Source organism: Mugil cephalus, chromosome 22 (assembly GCF_022458985.1).
Source record: "Mugil cephalus isolate CIBA_MC_2020 chromosome 22, CIBA_Mcephalus_1.1, whole genome shotgun sequence".
In the NCBI taxonomy this organism is placed as follows: domain Eukaryota; kingdom Metazoa; phylum Chordata; class Actinopteri; order Mugiliformes; family Mugilidae; genus Mugil; species Mugil cephalus.
In genome coordinates this window covers 9,192,208-9,211,143 of record NC_061791.1, presented here as the reverse complement: position 1 = coordinate 9,211,143, position 18,936 = coordinate 9,192,208, and the positions used below count along the sequence as shown (strand labels likewise).

Here is an 18,936-nt window from a genome sequence, read left to right as displayed (position 1 = left end):
AACTCTGGAAAACAAACACTATCAATTTATTGGGCAAACTGACAAGGTTTTTAAACGGTACCGTATACACATGAAATTTTTACTGCAACTTAAATGGTCATAGTGTACCAGAGGGAAACTAGTGCCAGAACAGTTTTGCAGATCTGCACATTTCAAAATCTTCTTCTTGAAGTTCACGTCATTTTTTTTTATTTGCACCACACTGCTAAAGCTCTGTGTTGTGTTTCGATGGAAATCTGGGTTCAGTTGGCACTTCAAATGCAGCTACTGCCATCTGTGGCATCTCTGTGTTACTACATCTATACGTTTGTGTAAACCACGCCCCCAGCCATTATAAGAGACATGGCTATTAATTGAATAGCAGCCACTATTAGAGGAAATACGGTATTTATACTTTTGGTTTAGGAGGTAAATTAACAATTTCCTCTTTGTTCCTTAGTCTGCGTACTGTACGAATGGATTAATTTGCAGTTACGTGGACTGAAAGGCATGCAAATACAGCGAAAAAAAGAAATAAAACATTCTTATTATTTTTTTAATATATATATATATATATTCTTACTTCATCTCCAGGACCTCCTCCAGGTGTTTCCGCCTCTCGGCCCTCAGGGCGGTCAGGTGACCTTCCTTCTCGGCCAGTGAGAGCTGCGTTGACGACAGCTTGGCTTTCATCACCTCCAGTTCCTGTTTCACCTTCTCCATGGCAACCAGCAGGTCCTCCACCTGCCACACACACACACACACAATGTAAAGGCTTCATTTTTTGTCTTTGCTCACCTTAGTTTCATGCCAACGTGTCCGTGCATTCCGCATGTTTCTAAGGGCCACTGAAACGCTCTAACAATTTTTTTCTATTTTTACGTGAGATGCTTCAGCACAGAACATCAAGCGTGTCATTTTCCTTCTCTTTGTTTTCTTTGCCTTCTCTCTGTTGTTTCTCTTCCCCCCTTTCTTTTCTCTGATACATATTTCATTTCTGTCCCTCTCTCTCGCAGGGTGTATATCAGTTTGTCAGTTTAATGGGCGTGAGGTCAGTGAAAAAGAAAGAAAGAAAGACTATTATTTCCCCCACCAAAGAGAAGGTGGCATCAGCAGAAATAAAAAGCCTCGAGATAAGCTGAATCTGAAAGCGCCTCCTGTCAAGAGAGATGAGGATCACTGGGCTGAAAATCCAATGAATGAATGACAGGACCTTAATGAAGCCCCGGTGAAAGTTCAGTAACAAAGTTCTGTTTTCGCCTAATTCCTCAGCTGATGAATTTCCACCATTTCTCCTTCCAGTCTTCTCCGCCTCCTTTCCCGAGCTGTCAGATCTGCTCATTTACAGATTTTTAACATGTTTCGCTTCAACATATTTTCTACCAACGCCAAGCGGGTTCTTCTCTTTGTTCTACATCAGGCTAAAACCAGTGAAATGATTTTTGTTGGGCAATGTAATGTGAAGAATTCACTGATAATTAGCTGAGGATTTTTTCAAATGGACATTAAAGTTTTAGTTTCATAAATTTGACTGATTGAATTTGTGGTGAAGAGATAGAAGTATTAAAAACAGTTCAGTAATGTCTATATAATGAAAAAAGATGTGTAGTATTCATTGTCAGACATTTGTTTTATGCTGTGGTTGCTCCATTTTGTTCACATGGCACCATTTCAATCACTTTCAGTCCTCACAGAGGTATAAACTTTAAAGTTAAGACTTGTCTAAGCCATCCAAAACATGCAAAGTAAATTAGGCACAACTGCATCAACACACAAAAACATTTGGGTTGAAAGCCTATTGTAACTGATGGCACAGGTTTCTTAGCCTTTGATTGGTTGTCGAGGTTTAGGCCAGTTCAGGTGAATTAGGAAAAGTCTGATTGTCCGTGTGAAAGAGTTAATTTACTATTAACATAAAGAGTATTATAACCGGGCCATTTGGAAAGTCATACCACTGATTAATCAGCCACCTAAAAAAAGAAAAATAGCATCATTTTAGTCCTGATAAATGTTCCTGCTTCTCTTTTGTTGTCGTATTATATTCATGCATTTGACTGATACTCGTTGCTAGTGTTGTTTTAGGTCATTGTTTAACAATGGATTAAACGCTGTCACTATTCTGCTCCTCTCAGATGTGTATCGACGGTTTAGCTAGCATTCCTGTATTTTGAAGAGTCCTGAAACGCGTTTCCCTATTAATATTAATACTGGATAACTCAGCACCTGCACTCGGGTTGTTGACCGGAGAATTTCCATTTTATACCTTCTGGCTTTACTCCACAACTTTTAGCATCTGGACCAGTGATTATCTCCTTTCTTCTGCCTCCAGGGGCCTTTTCCCAAAGTCTCATAAATATTATTATACAGATGCAATTTCACCACTAAAAACACAGAGCTGATGAGCGATGGGAGAGAAATGAGGAATGAAAATGAGCGAGGAATGAAGACAAACCGAGTCTTTTCTCCGCGATCCCAGTGACAGAGCGCTAGGAGGAACCTAATCAATAATGGACGGCAACGTTTCAGGAGCGGGTTCTCGTTCTGCCGATTCGATGAAATAAAGGCAAAAAGTGAAATGTGACACAAACAGACACAGAGACAGATGAGTCAAGCATGCGATGATTGTTTGTTACCTTTGACCACCTAAATCCGCTCGTGGTGAACTCATGCATTGGAATGTGTGAGAGCTGCATACAAAATAACAGAGAAGAAGAAAGAGAAGAGGTGTGAGAAGAGGAAACAGTAACAGCGAGGAAGCAGAAGAGGGGCATGGGAATGTTTAAGAAGGCCAGATGCAGAGAGTAAGGAGAAGACAAAGGTGGAGTGAAGGGGACGGGACGTCGCAGAGGGAGGTAGAAGACAAAACAATGGGCGGGGAGGGAAAGGACGTAAAAAAGGAGATACGACAAACGGATCGAAAGGTTAAGTATGCAATTTGGAGGAGAGGAGAGAAAAATGCACAGATAAGGGAGGAGGACAGAGAAGCGCATCAGAGGCGGAAAGAGGATGGAGGGATGCGGGGCGGGGTGAGGAGTGACGGGTCCTTTCTGGGAGGAGGAGAGGAGGACAGCAACCCCTTCAGCCTTCGGACGTGTTCGCGTCCGAGAGTGACTCCAACTTTATTTCGAGAGCGGGATGAGGGAAAGGCGAAGGTGCACCGAGTTCAAGAATTAAAATTGTTCCGGCTAATAAAAGACGGAAAACGTCTGTCTCTGGTTTGGTCTCTGAGGACATGGAGTGTGTCATGCCGTTGACTCACTTCGCGCAGACACGCAGCTTCCTTCCAGCGATCACATGTACACAATCCTGACTCACGTCTGGCGGAAAGGCTTCGGTTTATTTTAATGCACTTTTAAAACGCTCAGCCGGACGCGCGATGCACACAAAAGGCGCGGCCGCACGTCCACCGGCGTGGAGCAACTGACTGCATTTGCATGTCTGCTTGTGTGTGTGTGTGTGTACGTGCCACTAAGCGCTATAATAAGCAGAGCGTGCGCCTTTGAACAGGCCGGGCTCATTAGGGGAGGAAATCGTCTCCTTCTGTCATCATTTTATAAATCATCATGTGAAAGGTTAATTGCAGTGACGCAGTTGTTAAAAAAAAAAAAAAAAAGAAAGAAAGAAACACAAAAATATTTATTTACAGTTGCGGACACAGAGACGCGTTTCCCCCCGTCTGAAAACCGACGTCGCGTCCATCTGGCTCCGGCTGAATGCGATGTTGTGCGGCGTGGGCTGCGCTGTGTAAACAGCAGTTAGCACTTCTCGCTTTCATGTGTGCGCGCGCGCGTTAGAAGAAATCCGTACGTATGTGGTCCGCTGTCATGCGTACTGCTGCGCCTGCTATCCCGTCTGCCACATATACACATGTACGTCCACGCTGAAAGCTTGAGTTAGTGTTGTTGATGTTGGGAGAGGACTCCGCTGAGTGTTTGGCTGCCATCTCGCTGACGTTCCCCGCTCCTTCCTCCCCTCTCGCTGAAGCGTTTTAACGCGAGGACGCTCTCCAGGACCCTGTCCTGGCCTGAATGGCCTCTGTTCTGTCTAATTAAAGCTGCCACTTGTAGTATTTTGAAGTATTCCAACACTTCCCAGCCAAATTTGAAGTGATAGCTTGGCACAAACACCGTAAATTAATTAAACCAGAAAATACACGTAATGAGTGTGACTTTAATATTTTTTTGCCTCTCGCTCCAGTCCTCATCAGAGCAAATCCCTCAAAATTTAGAACATCTTTGCTTCAGAGCAGGCCTCAGATCTTCTTTATAACTCAGCTGGTTACAGGCAACTCTAAAAGTCATTTTAGGTCAAGCTTATACGCCAACGTATGAACTAACCCAGGGAGTGAAAGACCCAACTACTGCACAGCCCAGCTTGGATCATTACCACACAAGTCTGGTAACAGCTTAAATTATATTAACACACAACCTTGATATTCGTTGCAAAATACACATGTTGAGGTCAAGAACACTGACTTTATAGTTTCCTGATGGCAGAAAATGTCCAACCTTCGTCCTTACGCTGATCCTTGCAGCAACTAGTTGGACAAGATCTGTTCTTGGACCAAAAATAGACCAAAAATAAGGCCAAGTAAAGCTAAATTAGTGTTTCTTTGATTTAAAAAGAAGGTTTTGAGATGCTATAAAAATTCAAACGGAAAACAAACCGAATCTAATTATGAGTGAAAAACATTAAGTAAAATGTTATTGATGTTCAAGTACTAAAAAAAAAGGCCTTGTTTGCTCGTGTAAAAGCCGAAGTTTGGGATAAACTAGGACACATGCTTTGTAAAAAACGAAACACAACCATCGTGTGCACCCCAACAGAGAAGATTCTCCAGCTGTCCGACCTCCAACACTGTCAGTATTTGGACTGTTAAAGTGAGTTATGTCTAATTCTTGGTTGGTGGTCAGTGCATGGATTCCGTTGCATTTCTTTTTCTTTTTTTTTAAAGACTCCCTGGAGCCGGTGCTAATAGCTAGCATGACAATGCCGCTTTCCAGCACATTTTCCTGCAAGTTGTAAGCAGCTTGTTTATACACGAAGACCTATAAAATTAACAACGTGGAGCGACATTATTGCTCTAAATGGGTGTAAGCAACCATTCGCAGTTAAACAATACGGCTACATTTACAGTTACAGCCAGACCAAGCATCTGAAACACAGGTGTCAAACATATGGCCCACGGGCCAGAAGCAGCCCACCAGAAGGTAAATTTTTCAGTGAAAATAACTGCTATTCCTAATTTGTCCATTGTTTTAGTGAGATAAGTGGACACAACACAACGCTGAGACCTAGGATTAAACACCAGACAGCAATGCAAAGCATTTATTTTTATTAAGAATTTTCATTTTTTAAGGGATAGTTTATTAGAGTTTGACACCCCTGATTTAAAGCTAAATCCTACCCGGCGCTATCTTTGCTAATAAATGGCACTGATGGAAAGCCTCCTTGTAATATTCCTTACCTGCTTGATCAAACCCTTCATTAAAGTCTCAACAAAATGACAGAGAGTCGAACATCCGACTCCGAGAAGCTATTTCTTTCCGGTTGCATCATTACATCAAAAAGCCAAATGCAACCTGTCGTGTGCATCATCTTAAACTGTTGTACACGGTGTCTTTGAAAATGTCAAGTTCATGACTGGAATCCGAAATGCGGCTCTGCCAGTTTCGAGCATTGATTGCTTGCACATGGAGTCGGAGAAGCCGAAGTCGTTTTAAGTTTTGCTTCAGCTTGACGGAGATTGCCAATCAACCGCACGCCTGTCTCTGTCTGTCCATCGCGTTCTCTTACATCTGTCGGCTCGTCTTTGTTCCCGATCTGTCTCTCTTTACTCTGTCTGTCTGGAACTTATTGTGCTTTGCCGCTCATTAGGCGTTCGCCATTGGATGAGGGTGTCGGCGAAATGCCTCAGAAGAAGTAAAACATCTGTTTGCGCGTTGGTCTTTACGTGTCTGTCCAGAAGGAGTCCGGTAAGTAAAGACCAGAACAGACAGCCAACATTTAGAGGCAGTAATAACAATGGAGACCAGCAGTTTTGCCAACAGCTACAACAGACCATGTTTTCTCAGGGCAGTTTTCGTCCTCACGGCCCACGCTGTTTTTTCCCACTTGTCAAAACCCATCCAGGCACTGAGGAATATTTCCCATCTCTATGGCCTCGTTAAGTCACTGGTAACCAGGAGTATGACACACACTCACACTCCCAGTGGTCTGAGGTTGAATCCACCAAACCCTTCCCTTCTGAGCCTCCTCGAACGCCGCTGCGAGCTCTCCTACTGCCTCGGTGCAGATAAAACACGCTACAAATTGGTGCGGTCGGCTCATGGTACATGTTAAAAAACAGTTGTTTATGTGTCGCTGGCTGAAAAGCCGTTCTTTAAATAGAGGTATATTTACCTCCCCTGCAAATGAAGAGTGACTGGGCAAACACACACACATACACGGAGCCACACCTGAATGAGCTCAGTTGGCATGGGGCATGTGTGTTGCCGCTGCCATTAGCCGCTTTTGGCATTGGCCAATGTTTAGCTATATGTCAGAGGGAGCTTTTTTTCGCCTTAAGGATGTTTGTGTGTATGCAATTTAGGAGTATGTCCAAACGTCTCACGGCGACCGTGTGGAGAAAATATAACTGACAGGGGTTGAGTTGAAGGGAAGGTTTTGGGTCGTGCATTTGCTCTCGAGGAGCGCATCTCCCTCCTTACACATGCAGTAGCAACGGTGTTGCGCGAGGTGCAACGAACGAGACGGTACCTGTTTCTCGGACTGGGTGCGCGCCTGCTCCTCCTGGGCGAGGACCACCTCCCTCTCGGCCGTGATCTGAACGCTCTCCCTCAGCGCCTCCTCCAGCTCCTCGATGCGCTCCTCCTTCTGACGGAGGGAGTCCTGCGGCGGATTCGGGAGAAAGAGAGAAACGGCTGTTGAGATGATTGCTCGATTAGTCCAGCATTTATAACGAAGCAAGACCGAGACGGCAAAGATACAAGTGAGACTCTGTGAGGCTGCACTTAGAGCAGGGCGTTTTTAAGTTTAAGATAAGCAGGGGACGTTTATCATGTTCACTATCTTAGTTTAGCATGTTAGCAAGCTAAGCATTTCATGCTACTTAGCAATTACCTAATTAGCAAGCTAATACGTTCTAATTAGCACAAAGTGTAGCTGAGGTTGATGGAATCGTAGCATAAGATCATAGCATAAAACAAGGATAAAAATTTAAGATTACAGAACTGTTTTTAGTTCATCCTGAGTGGGGCATAGATGTCTGAACCAAATCTTGTGTTATCGCTATTAGTTACAGAAATCCGTTTGGAAACTTCATGATAGTGAGGAAAAGTCACAGGGTTCAGTCAGTGAGTCAGTCGGTAGGAGTCGACATCTGGAGACCATGATTGTAAAAATGCACAGTATTTGAATGAAATCCTTTTTTGTTGTATTTCCAGCAGCCACAGTGAGCTGTTAGATGAAGAGCTGCACGCAGCAGGATGCACAGCTCGAACGCAGATGGGCAGCTTAATGAAACATCAATCTTCATTTGTGATTCCACGTTTTTAATAACAACTCTGAAAGAAATTATCGTACGCTTAGACGGGGTTATTTTAATAGGATTTACATTATCCAGATCCACAATCCATTTCAGTAGGTGGCGGTAAAACACCTGAAAGAACGGGATGTTTTCATCGATCTGCGCGTGTCACACGTAAAACGGCCATTCCAATTAATAGTAATGGTGCATGTAAACATCAGATCGGAATAGATTTCCGCACATGTAAACCCAGCTGGTGTCTTTGTACCTCATTTTAAACGGTTTCGTGTTTGGACATTACTGTAAATCTGATGGTTTACTCAGTAGCAGCCTTCTCATGACCTCCTTTGAATGCGTTTTAAGTTTCTCGTAAGAGAAGACTGTCACAGCCTGCTCAGCATGTCCCAGAACCTTGGCTATTCCTCACACGTTGCTTCCTAAAACCAGAACAAGCTGCAGAAACACCCCCTCAACTAGACGGTCTGATCTCTATCTGCCTCAAGGGATCCGAATTACAAACAAATTTCCCTCTTGCCAGGCAACTGATTATCCTGGTTAACTTCGAGTCAAATGACTAAGTGATGGAGACAGGTCGGTAGACAAAGGATGAGACATTACGGTGGCTATGAACAAACCCCCAGAACATCTCCAACACATGTGCGAAGAATCTGAATCCACCGTGGTCCAGAATTACTTGGTGTCTAACTATGCAGACTATACAGACCGATTTTAATTGGATTGAAATCTCTCATTGTATTAAATGAAATTTATGGTCCGAATTATTCTCACATTCCACGTACAGTCTGCAGTGCTGTTTAAGATACGCATAATGGCTCTGAATTGACACACACTCGTTATGGTTGTAACCGCTGCGGTCTCATATGTCTGAGTGACTCACATAGCTGTCAGCTCATCTCCTAACCACGCACATATGCATAAATGACAACTTCCAAACTCCTAAAACCAGAGATCAATCATAGCCGGAGGCCGCATACACTTATTCGCACAAACACTGCCTGTTTTTCATCTGTCTATAATCAGAGAGGCCACTGAGGTTAACGATTACTGGAAGAGCAGAGGGGGGAGGAGGAAGAGGACGAAGGAGGAAGTCGGGGGAAGTTGAGGAGAAATTTGCGATGAAAAGGGTGGAATCATGTGAAAAACGGAGAGACGCGGAGATGAAAGAAAACCTACAATCTGTAGAAATATGACGACAACCGCAGTCACAATCATCGCCCCCTCATTTGACTGTTCACTCGCCACACCCAGCGGACAATTAGGAGATGCTCTCAGACCGCAGGAAGCGCTTTAAAAAAACCATAGCATTCATTTCAGCGCTCTGTTTATCGATATCCTCTAATCATCTCTCCGTTTTCTTTTTTTTTTTCGCCCTTCACCTCTCCCACCGTTTGTTTTCTCCTCATCTCTCCTCTCCTCCGCATCTTCTATCTCTTCTCCCTTTCAATTACCCTCTCGAGTTACCGCTCTCACACGCTCCCCAACTGAGAGCTGAATCATGTGTGTGTGTGTGTGTGTGTGTGTGTGTGTGTTTGACATTGCCCAAGGCTGCTCCTTGTCACATTATGTTGACAACAGACAAATTTCAAAGGACAAAGAGAAAGAGAGAAACTTTTTCGCCCGCTTATTATTATTATTTCTCTTCCCCAGCATCCTCCCTCCTCCGTACCTTTATCTGCTGCGAGCTTTCGTTCAGGTTGTCCTCTCTCTTCTTGGCCTCCTCCATCAGCTGGGCGTTCCTGCTCTTTTCCAGCTGCTCCTTGTGCTTCAGGTTGGCCACCTTCTTCGACTGGTCCTTCATCTGTCTGCGTGAACACAAGGAATACACGGTGAGCGCCGGCCATTCAAAAAACATGCACAGACATGGGTTGTTTTTGGCGGGTAGTTTATCAGTCGTGGTGTTTCTTAGTGCAGAGTTGGTGACATTAGCACAGGGGACGACAGAGCAAATGTACCAGAAATTAACTGCACACTGAGCCTCAGTGATTTTATTACATTTCTAGCTTTGGACAGTAAAGTTTCAATACAATACAAAGCGTATTAAGATGTTAATAGTTGCATACTAACTAGGGCTGCAGCAAACAGTTATTTTTCAATCAATTAATCTCTTATTTTTTCAGTTAGTTGATTAATCTATAGACTTTTTGAGTAACTGATTGTAGTACTAAAATATAACTGAACGTATTCACACACAATGAAACGATTAAACACGATACCTATGAATGATTTCTGTGTGAATGCATTGAAAAGTGCTGCAGACATGCTAGCGATTAGCATGACGGTTAGCATCTCTGTTGATTTCTTTCCTCAAAAAACAACAGACGAGGACACAAGTCCCGAGTTCTGACCACTAACCAATTTCAGTTTTAGTAACGATGCAACATATTGACTGTGTATACAAACCTTAATAAAAAATAAACTAATGAGTTAGAAAAAAAAATAAAAAATCTTCATCTTCTTCTTTAGTGATTTTGTCAGGTTTAAGATAATGGTCATGTCACCTCCCCCTACTGGATAAAAGTATTAACAACGAGAAAAGTCTTTCAAATGTCTGTATCTCCATTTAATGTATTTAATCACTTTTGACATTTGGATAAGGGTTTTTTTTTTTTTAGCGATGCAAATTTTATGCAAAGTGACATATTTAAGTAGTCAATGATGTCAACAAGTTGTTGCAGTCATAATCCCAACACAACATAAACTCTTTGTCTCTTAAGGTCTTTTCTCAATTAACCTGTTAGTTCCGTTTAATCCGATCCAAAATGAAAGGTCTAAAGATTCCCCAATACGACCCGTGGTCATAGTTAGTCCAGATCAGACTACACCATGGTTCATTTTGCATCAAGTGTGAAAAGATTTTTTTTATTACAGGACGTTAAGGCACTCAAGGCTCCCGCTTGAAAACGGCATGCTCGTTATGAAGCCACATAATGAAAGGTAATAAAAGTTTACTACAGAGGTGAAAGAATATGATTATATGTTACCAGTCAGAGTAGATGAGGATGGAGCACAGCAACATTAGCTGTATCAGGTCTGATAGCAGAGACTCTCCAAACTGGTTATTTTGGCACGTTATTATTTATTATTCTTCTGCCCCCAGTCGGAGCTGTCGGATTCTGGAGGTTAATTGAAATGTAGTCCCAAAACTTTCCACCTTCCAGAAAGTTTTGGATTGAGGATGTATGGGGACGAGATATCAATGCCAACGAAGCAGTAGCCAAAGGTGTGTAACGCTAGAAAAACTGCTGCTGGTAATCTGTCAGTCATTTTTTTTCATGTCAACACTGTAGATACCGATAGATGGTCTACGAATCAATCAATGTGAAGTGAGAAATGAAAAATGTAGGACCAAACTAACAGATAAAATGTATACAACGCGTCAAATACGTGAACCTTGGCGTGGAGTTTCAGGTGTGAAAAGACTATACAAGTACTTCCCAATAAAAAGTAAGCAACACGGTGAGAGAGACCAGTGGATTATGGTCCAAATGTGCCTCCTGGATGTGTTTCTAATATATTAACAATGCTGTAATTTCAACATGTGTCCAGCCTTGAACCTCAGTTGCGTGTCGTTCCTGTTTATTTATCTTTTATTTCCCTAAAGTAAAGGACTAATACCACCAGAGCACATTTTCACAATTTCTAAAGGCCGTGTTCAGCACAATGGGGATCCAAACCCCAAATATGAAACAATATATTATCCACTAAATACACCCCCCTCCCCGCCCAATTGTAAACCAATTGAGTAGCTGTTTAGAATGGTGCTATTTGATAATAAACAGAAATTCGAAACACTGGCTTTATTAAAAGACCTTTCTGGCGGCAAAAAATCCACCACAACAACAACGCCACATGTACGCACACAAACCGAATAAGCCAGTGTTTACAGTGCGGGGAGGTCACACGAGTGCAGCTGACTTTCAGCGAGTCAAACTACTTCCCACCACTGATACAGCGTTGGGAGCCTTCGCAGTACAATACCATTATTCCCTCCGGGGGGGGGGAACACAGTGTAAAGATCAGTAAAGGGGGTTTCGGTGGAAAGCTCCGACTCAATGACGAGATGACATGTGCGACTTCTGCGCTTTTCACCGAGGGATTACCAGGTGTCGGGAAGGAGAACTTAAGTCATCATCTGGGGAACCGGAGGAGAGTGAGCGATTCCTCGTGGGAGAAGAGAGAAGAGGGGCTGGGAGATGGAGAAGGAGTTTAATCCCCATTTAAGCTGCCTGGAAGCCATTGTGGCTCCGTCACAGAACTATCGGCTATCACGGCAGCTTGACTTGATCAGGACCCTTCATACCTTTCGCTCTGACATACACGCAGATGTGGAATAGCCAAAGCTAATGCCAGTAAGATTTAACAGCGTCTACTGAATCATGACACAGATGAAAGATAAGTCAAACACGAAGCATGAATGTGCACGCAGCGGCACCCATCCAACAAAGACACGTGTAAGACTAAACTAAACTGCTGACTAACGCATCAGACGCCGAGCAAACTTCACAAAACGCACTTTCTTTCGGCTCCGTGTACGTCCCCGAGTCTTCGGATTTATCGTGTGTGTACAGTACGTCTGCCTGAGCTGTTTGTGCATGTGTGGGTTCCCGTTACAACTTTTTTTTTACGGGCTCGTAGATAAATCATTTCTTCTGCATGTGTGTGTTGCCGCAGCTGCCAGTAAAAAAGAGCTGACCTCCAGCGATGGGAATCCACGGCAAACTCCGTCCCACCCCGGCAGCAGAGCGTGAGCGCTCATGGGAGAAAAACAATAAATAAAAAAGAATTTACAAGCCGTAAGCTGCAGATTTCGCTTTTTTTCCGAAGGTGTAAACAAGTTCCAGTCGTCACGTGACCTCTGGCCTTTGCCTGTGCAACCACCAGATTGACAGTCCGGCCGAACACCTGAGTATATAGTTAATGGGTTTACATCCAGAGTGACACGGGCGCTTCACGACAGCTCTCCTCCTCGTCTTTCGCCTCTCTCTACGTGCTTACGGTAGAATAATGGGAGTCATCCATCAAATGGCTTTTACATCAATGCCATTGCCAGAAAAGTTGAAAAATGATTATTGGCAGAAGATGGTAGCATAAAAATCCTCTATGTGTTCGTTAAAAGGTCCAGGGGGCCCCTTTCCAAAACTGTCCGGAGAAATTTGGGAAGAAGCTGGGGAGAGAAATTGAAATGTAACGACGGGGCCAAAATTCGCTCCGCAGCACCTGGACGTTCAAAGCTGTATAATCATCAGCGTGTTACGATGTGTGCGCGCGCGTGTGTGTATATTTTTGACTTGTAGGTTTGGATGTGCTCTTTAGAAGGAGCGCGCTCGCTGCATCCAAATTGGGTGCAAATGTTAAACGAGAAGGCAGACGAGGCAAGCGTGGACTCCCATGCATTACGGCTCCTTCTCTGTTTCCTTTCTCCGCTCCTGATTGCAGTTTGCACCCTCGATGTGGGATATGGTTATTTGAATATTTGATTTTTGTGTTATATACGCCCTGTGTGTGTGACAGGTCATAAACAAGCAGGAATGTTCCTATTGGAGGATTTCCAGGAAGCTCCAACCATCTGGTTCGCTCTCTGAGGTTTCCCCCCTTCATGCTACATTTACTGTACGTATGTGAGCGTATGTGCACGCGGAACAGACTTTCAGTTAGCGATGTTTCCTACCGACTCCCTCTTGCACTCGCTCCACTTTGACTAATGCTTAACACTTGTTTTGCTCGATTTTTTCGGCACGTAGGTCATTTGCATGGGTAACTATTATAAATTTGCATCAGACCTCAACGGCTTCCTCCTCCTCCTTCTCCTCCTCCTTCTTCTCTCATTGGAATTTTCTTGCCCCCCAAACTAACCCTGCTCCTTCCTTCCGCTTATTTGCACACTTTTTTTGCATGTCGCGTTCGAATTATTTGCACGAAAGGCAAAGATTTATTTACACTGACTCGACGTAAAAAAGACAAATGTACCACTCCTCTTTTCCTGTCAGTCTGTTCCGAACCCACACCCACTCCAAGTGCAACATTAGACTCTCCTCCGGATAAAATATTTTCATCAGACCATGGACCATTTATTCACTCCTTTTCCTCTCTCCAGTTCCTGCCTCTCCCTCTTTTGTCCTCTCCGTGTCCTTAGCTATCCTACTCCTCTCCAGAAAAACCCGGGGTCACAGCAGTCGAACGATCACAAACACTGTTTTCGCATAACGTTTGATCGGGCGTGTCTAAATCTCATTTTTCAGGGCTCTCAGCCTCTCAAATGTGTTTCCCCTGTTTCTCTGAATGGGGTTTTAATGGAAATAAAAATAAATCTGTGAAGTCACATTATATGGATTATATCCATCATGAAAAAGGGAAACTATTTTTACCATATGATGAATCTGCAGATTCTTCTATAATACATCTCTGTTCCTATAAAAATTTGTGTAAAATAATTAATTGGTTAATTCACTTCTGGAGTTTCACGCAACTGTTGAGTTGTATTAAGGCATTCAACTCAGTAACAGAGTTTTCCATTAATATCAGGACACCGCTGCTCCTTTCATCTCTTTTTTTTCTGTTTGTTCCTGGGTGCTGATTCAGGTTTATTCCCATTAAAAGGGAGTTTTTCCTCCTCCTCCTTAGTTCTTGCTCCAGGGGTTTCAGTGCTCTGTCAAGCATCTAGAGACAACTTGTGTTATTATAGATGCTATATAAATAAGATTTGATTGAACTGAATATCCTTATTGCCTGCGATGTTTACTGGAAGTTTATTGCTGCATAATCAAAATCTAATTTCTCTTATTTTATATTGTATGACACCATCAGAAAAAGTGTTGGAGTGCTGCGTTCTTCAGAGAAAGTCCTTGAACGCCTCCTTCTTGTGGCATTTGACTTGTTTACTGACATTTTTAGAAATCAAGAGGGTGCATGGTTAGTTTTCTTAATTTTATAATAGGGAAACGTTGCCATTCGCCATGGATTCACTCCTTACATTAAGTCACCTGGTTAGTAGCGTGCTAAACCATTAGCCTCAGTGGTTTCTAGATTTCAGTGCTTGCTTAGCATGTTCCCATGTGAATGAACCACAAACACACAAGACCCATCTGAAGATAGCATGTAAAAAATACGACCATATTATCCATATATTTTATCGTTTATCCTTCCTATGTGCTGTATGTAGTATATATTTACTTCTATTTCTAGTAGAAATGTACATACACAAATCTTGTACATTCTTTATACCAGGGTCTTCAATGTTTTTCAGGCCGAGACCCAAACTGATGGAGAGATTAAGTAGGGACCCCCTACCTATTATATGTGTTCTATATTAAACTCAGCCTAGTGCTATTTATAAATATACATTATTATTATCATTTTTTTATTAAGCTATCCCTTATCCCTTCATTAAATTATGTTGGATTCATGTTAATGTATATTTTAAGAAATTTAAATTTGTTGGGGGTAACTTAAAAAAAAAAAGTATGTATAAAAAATGCCTAATCAACCGAAGATTTTGCGACCCCCCTGCAGTGCCTGACACCCTGTTAAAAACCTATGACTTATATACTATTGTATTTAATTTTTTATTATTTCTTTTATTTTTTCTTACACAATTTTTCTGTGTTTTCTTTATACTTTGCAATATTCCACATGGATCAATGAAGTCTTTGAAAACATGCGAAAATCTTATTATTATTATCTTCTTATTATTATGAAGCTTTTACTGAATGTTTTCTGTCTGTTCTTGATATAAGACTCTCCAAACAGTTGTCAAACACACATCGCACATGACACCAAATTCCACTGCGCACGTCCTTTCTCCTCCTTCTATAACCTAATGTGTAAACGGTCGCACTTTCGCTCCACTTGTTCCTCCGAGGGGGCAGAAGTCTCCCGGTGAACCCGGTGGCTGCGCTCCTCGGAGGCTCGGCGCCATTTGAAGTTGTTTTAATATGTAAAACAACTTCCTTCCCTTTCTCCCTCTGAAATCATTCTCAACAACTGCTGCAAACCGCTGGAGGAGGCGGAATCACGGGAGAGCTCGCTGCCCGCAGTGCTGTAAACACGAGGTACAAATCTGCAGCGAGACCACGTCCGCGCGCGCGCATTTACACAGCTAATACACCCGCTGACACGCGCGGTGCGAATGCACACACCGGCACTAATTTGCAGAAAGAAGCGCCGACACACACACACACACGCGCAGTTGTTGCTGTGAACTCCAAACTCCAAACACAACCTGCTTTATATTAGATCCAAATCTCTAGGCCAGACCACACACAAATATTTAAGGCGCGCACACACGGCTGTGCATAACAACATGCATGCACTTGCCAACACACACATACAAACACGACGGGACGTACTCGACAGAGTATACTATGTGATCGCATAGCCATACTTGTTGACAGCCTTTAGAAATTTTTCACAACCTAATAAATATCCTCACTCAAATACTGTATGCTGCTGATAAACATAAACACACACACATATGTAGTACATATATATATATATATATACACACACTACAGAGAGCATCCTTCATTAAAACTTAAAATAAAATACCCAATATTGTTGGTAATTAGCAGTAAAAATATCCCATAAACTTTAGTAAATCTCAAACTCTTAAAACTAAAAACAAAAAAACTTGCCTCATTAGCATGCTGCTGATATTCATGGAGCCACATTAAGGTAATATTAATATTACATTTGGAGTCCTGTATAAATATTTGATTAGAAATGCTCGGGGGCCTCATGTATGTTTACTGCACATAGTTCGCCCAACATTAACATCAAGGATTTCCTTTTAACCAGCAGGAATTTAACATTTCCTTTGAAAATACAGGAAATATTGGTTTGGTTTAGTGAGCCGCTGAAAAACTTTAAAACGTGAAAGAAGGAAAAAAAAAGATCTAAAACATAATAGTCGAGTCAGTTCGGAAGAAAAATGGTACGAGAAGGATGTTTTTTAGGAATAAAGAAAGGAATGCTTATTTCGTGATTTGAGGAATGAAAGCGCCCCAGGTAGACGGTAAGTAAATTTGTGAGGTAAATAAAGAGGTAAGGCGGCTAAGACCTGTGTGTGTCTGTGTGTGTCTACAAACATCCTCGGCTGGTTACGGGAACCTAGCTGCAAAAACACTGAGGACACAAACAGAATCAAATGTCTTCTTTCAATTGCCTCTGCACTTCAGAGGATAACTCATATTTACGGGACGTAACCAGAACTAACTATACAATTACACAGAGAGTGTTTAGAGAGCAGTAATAGCGTAAGCATGTGACAGAGAGCTGCAGTTGATCTTGGCTGTGTCTTTGTTGAACATGGAGAGCTGAGAAGTCCCCCGAACGAGACGCTGACGTTCCTCGGCCTCACGCTCATCTTTTGATGAACAGATCTGAACAGAGATTGTATTCCGCGTAGATGAGTCAACGGCACAAGAGGAGAGAGGCTACGTTTCCACGGACAATATCTCACCAGAGCCCACTGAAACAATTCTGATTAGAGACTGGATGCCAAAATAAAATGATCCAATAAGACTAAAAGCCCCAAAACATCAATAGGAACGAAACGTATCTGATGCACCATCAGCTGGAAAGAGAACAGAAGAAGAAATGGTTGTCAATAGAAGAGGGCGACCAAGGGAGAACCTACAACAATTTCAGCTTTGTTCATGTTTTTAAACATGCATTTGAACGACCGCCATGTTTCTGTCCCTCCCAGGGACTAGATTAAGCCTTTACATGGTTATTACATGACAATGCTCTCAGCTCTTTAAGTACACCAGGGAAAGTAGACAGAGACTAATACAACAGTCGGGCCCTAAACCTTGGCGTCATGAATGTTATTAAATGTATTCAACGTTCGGTTAAAATGACTAAGAGAGCTGTTGATTCAACTATTTGTATTTCATTTATTATTTCTTTATTTACACGTTTCTATCATTTTTGACAACCCCATTTTGTGATGGCTGTTATTCATCTAGGTCATGGTATACATGTAAAACGACTCATCCAAGCAGCTTCTTCAGTTCTAAAAGACTGGAGGGACTTAAGGGTTTACACTGTGGGTGTTGCCCATTAGAAACCCACATAAGTAGGACATGTTAATGACCAAGTACTTACCTACCTTCAGTTGGAAGATTGTCAAGTCTTCCCCTTATGAATGGTGCTCTAACGACCGACTATTGGGCGACAGATGGTGCGTTCCATTTACCTCGGAGGGCGGAATCCGGCACTGGGAATGACCTCACACCTGAGTTATCAACGTTCCAGATGTCGGAAAACTAGATGGCCGCGTCCATGAAAGCTCTTGTTAAGCTCTTATTATGTTAAAAGTAAATTCAGGATATTTAAGTTGCATAAATTGTAAATGGAACGGACAACTTGAACCAACTCGTGAGTTTTTTTTAACCAGAATTATTTACAGTGATGAAATTTACAAGACCACACAAGGCAAAAATTTATAAAAACATTTAAAAGTTTTAATTGTTTAAATACTATTGGCTATTGGCTTTAGCCGTTGTTAGCACTACATGGGCTTGTAGGTCCCACGTAACACATGAAAAACTCAAACTACACTGTAAGAGCATTTCAACACATGTATGTCGAAAAAATACTGTCTGTGCAACAACAATGCAACAAAACGAATTAAAAGTGCTAATAAACCGAATATTACAGGAGCTCTGAATTACTGTTTACACACGGGGCGGCCATCTTGGTAACTCAACTCGGGGGTAGTGAGGATTCTACGACTTTCTGAGTAGAAAATCTGATTTCAGTGGGCGGTCCAGTTGGAAATTCCAACTAAGAACTCTTTTGAGTACGAATGAACGCACCAAGAGGCTCCAGTCTCAGAGTGTGAACAGGGGTGAAACACTGTGTTGTAAATTGATGGCAGATTATATCTCAGTCCACCTCCACTGTTCAGAAAAGGGTTTTCTAATTTCACACACATGGCTTCCTTTTCTCCTCTTTTCTGTGGATGGATCAACTGGATCATGGTCAAAAGAGCCGTACCATGCATTTGTGAATGGTTTGTTAGTTTCCTTAACGTACAAGTCTGTACATCGCACTAAACTAAACTGCACAAGTGGAACAGGCCAAATAACAGAAACACAAGAAACTACATCCTCAACTAATTTCTGACGCTGCTTCAACACAAACCAAACACTATAAGAACCAGGATGGGGATTTAGTGCAGGACTGTTACATTACAATGCGTTCATCCACTGGTGTACCTAATGTTTTGGCAAGTGAGTGTATTTTCCTATTGAACAGATTTTCAAAGGTTTGAACAGCTCCTCCAAATCGGATTAAAAGCAAACGTAGCCACGATTAGCTTCATGTGTTTAACTGTGTTACAATAGGGAAATACAGTAGCGCTGCTTTAATAAAATAACACTACAAAGCAGCAGTAGCAAGATAAC

The 18,936-nt window shown here is 42.3% G+C and overlaps 1 protein-coding gene across 13 annotated transcripts in view; it reads right to left on the bottom strand.

Moving 5' to 3' along the window:
• The window catches only part of LOC124999776 (ELKS/Rab6-interacting/CAST family member 1-like), a 129,000-nt gene that overhangs the window by 54,892 nt on the left and 55,172 nt on the right, over positions 1-18,936 (bottom strand). For all 13 annotated transcript variants that reach the window (XR_007111227.1, XR_007111228.1, XR_007111229.1 and 10 more), the window contains 3 exons: positions 9,195-9,330; positions 6,739-6,870; positions 563-723 (listed from right to left, as the gene is read on the bottom strand). Coding sequence is in view for 10 of the 13 variants with exons in the window: in XM_047574798.1 (XP_047430754.1) it covers positions 563-723; positions 6,739-6,870; positions 9,195-9,330 (429 nt within the window). In the remaining 3 variants the exon portion in view is untranslated. The remainder of the gene's footprint in view (positions 1-562; positions 724-6,738; positions 6,871-9,194; positions 9,331-18,936) is intronic.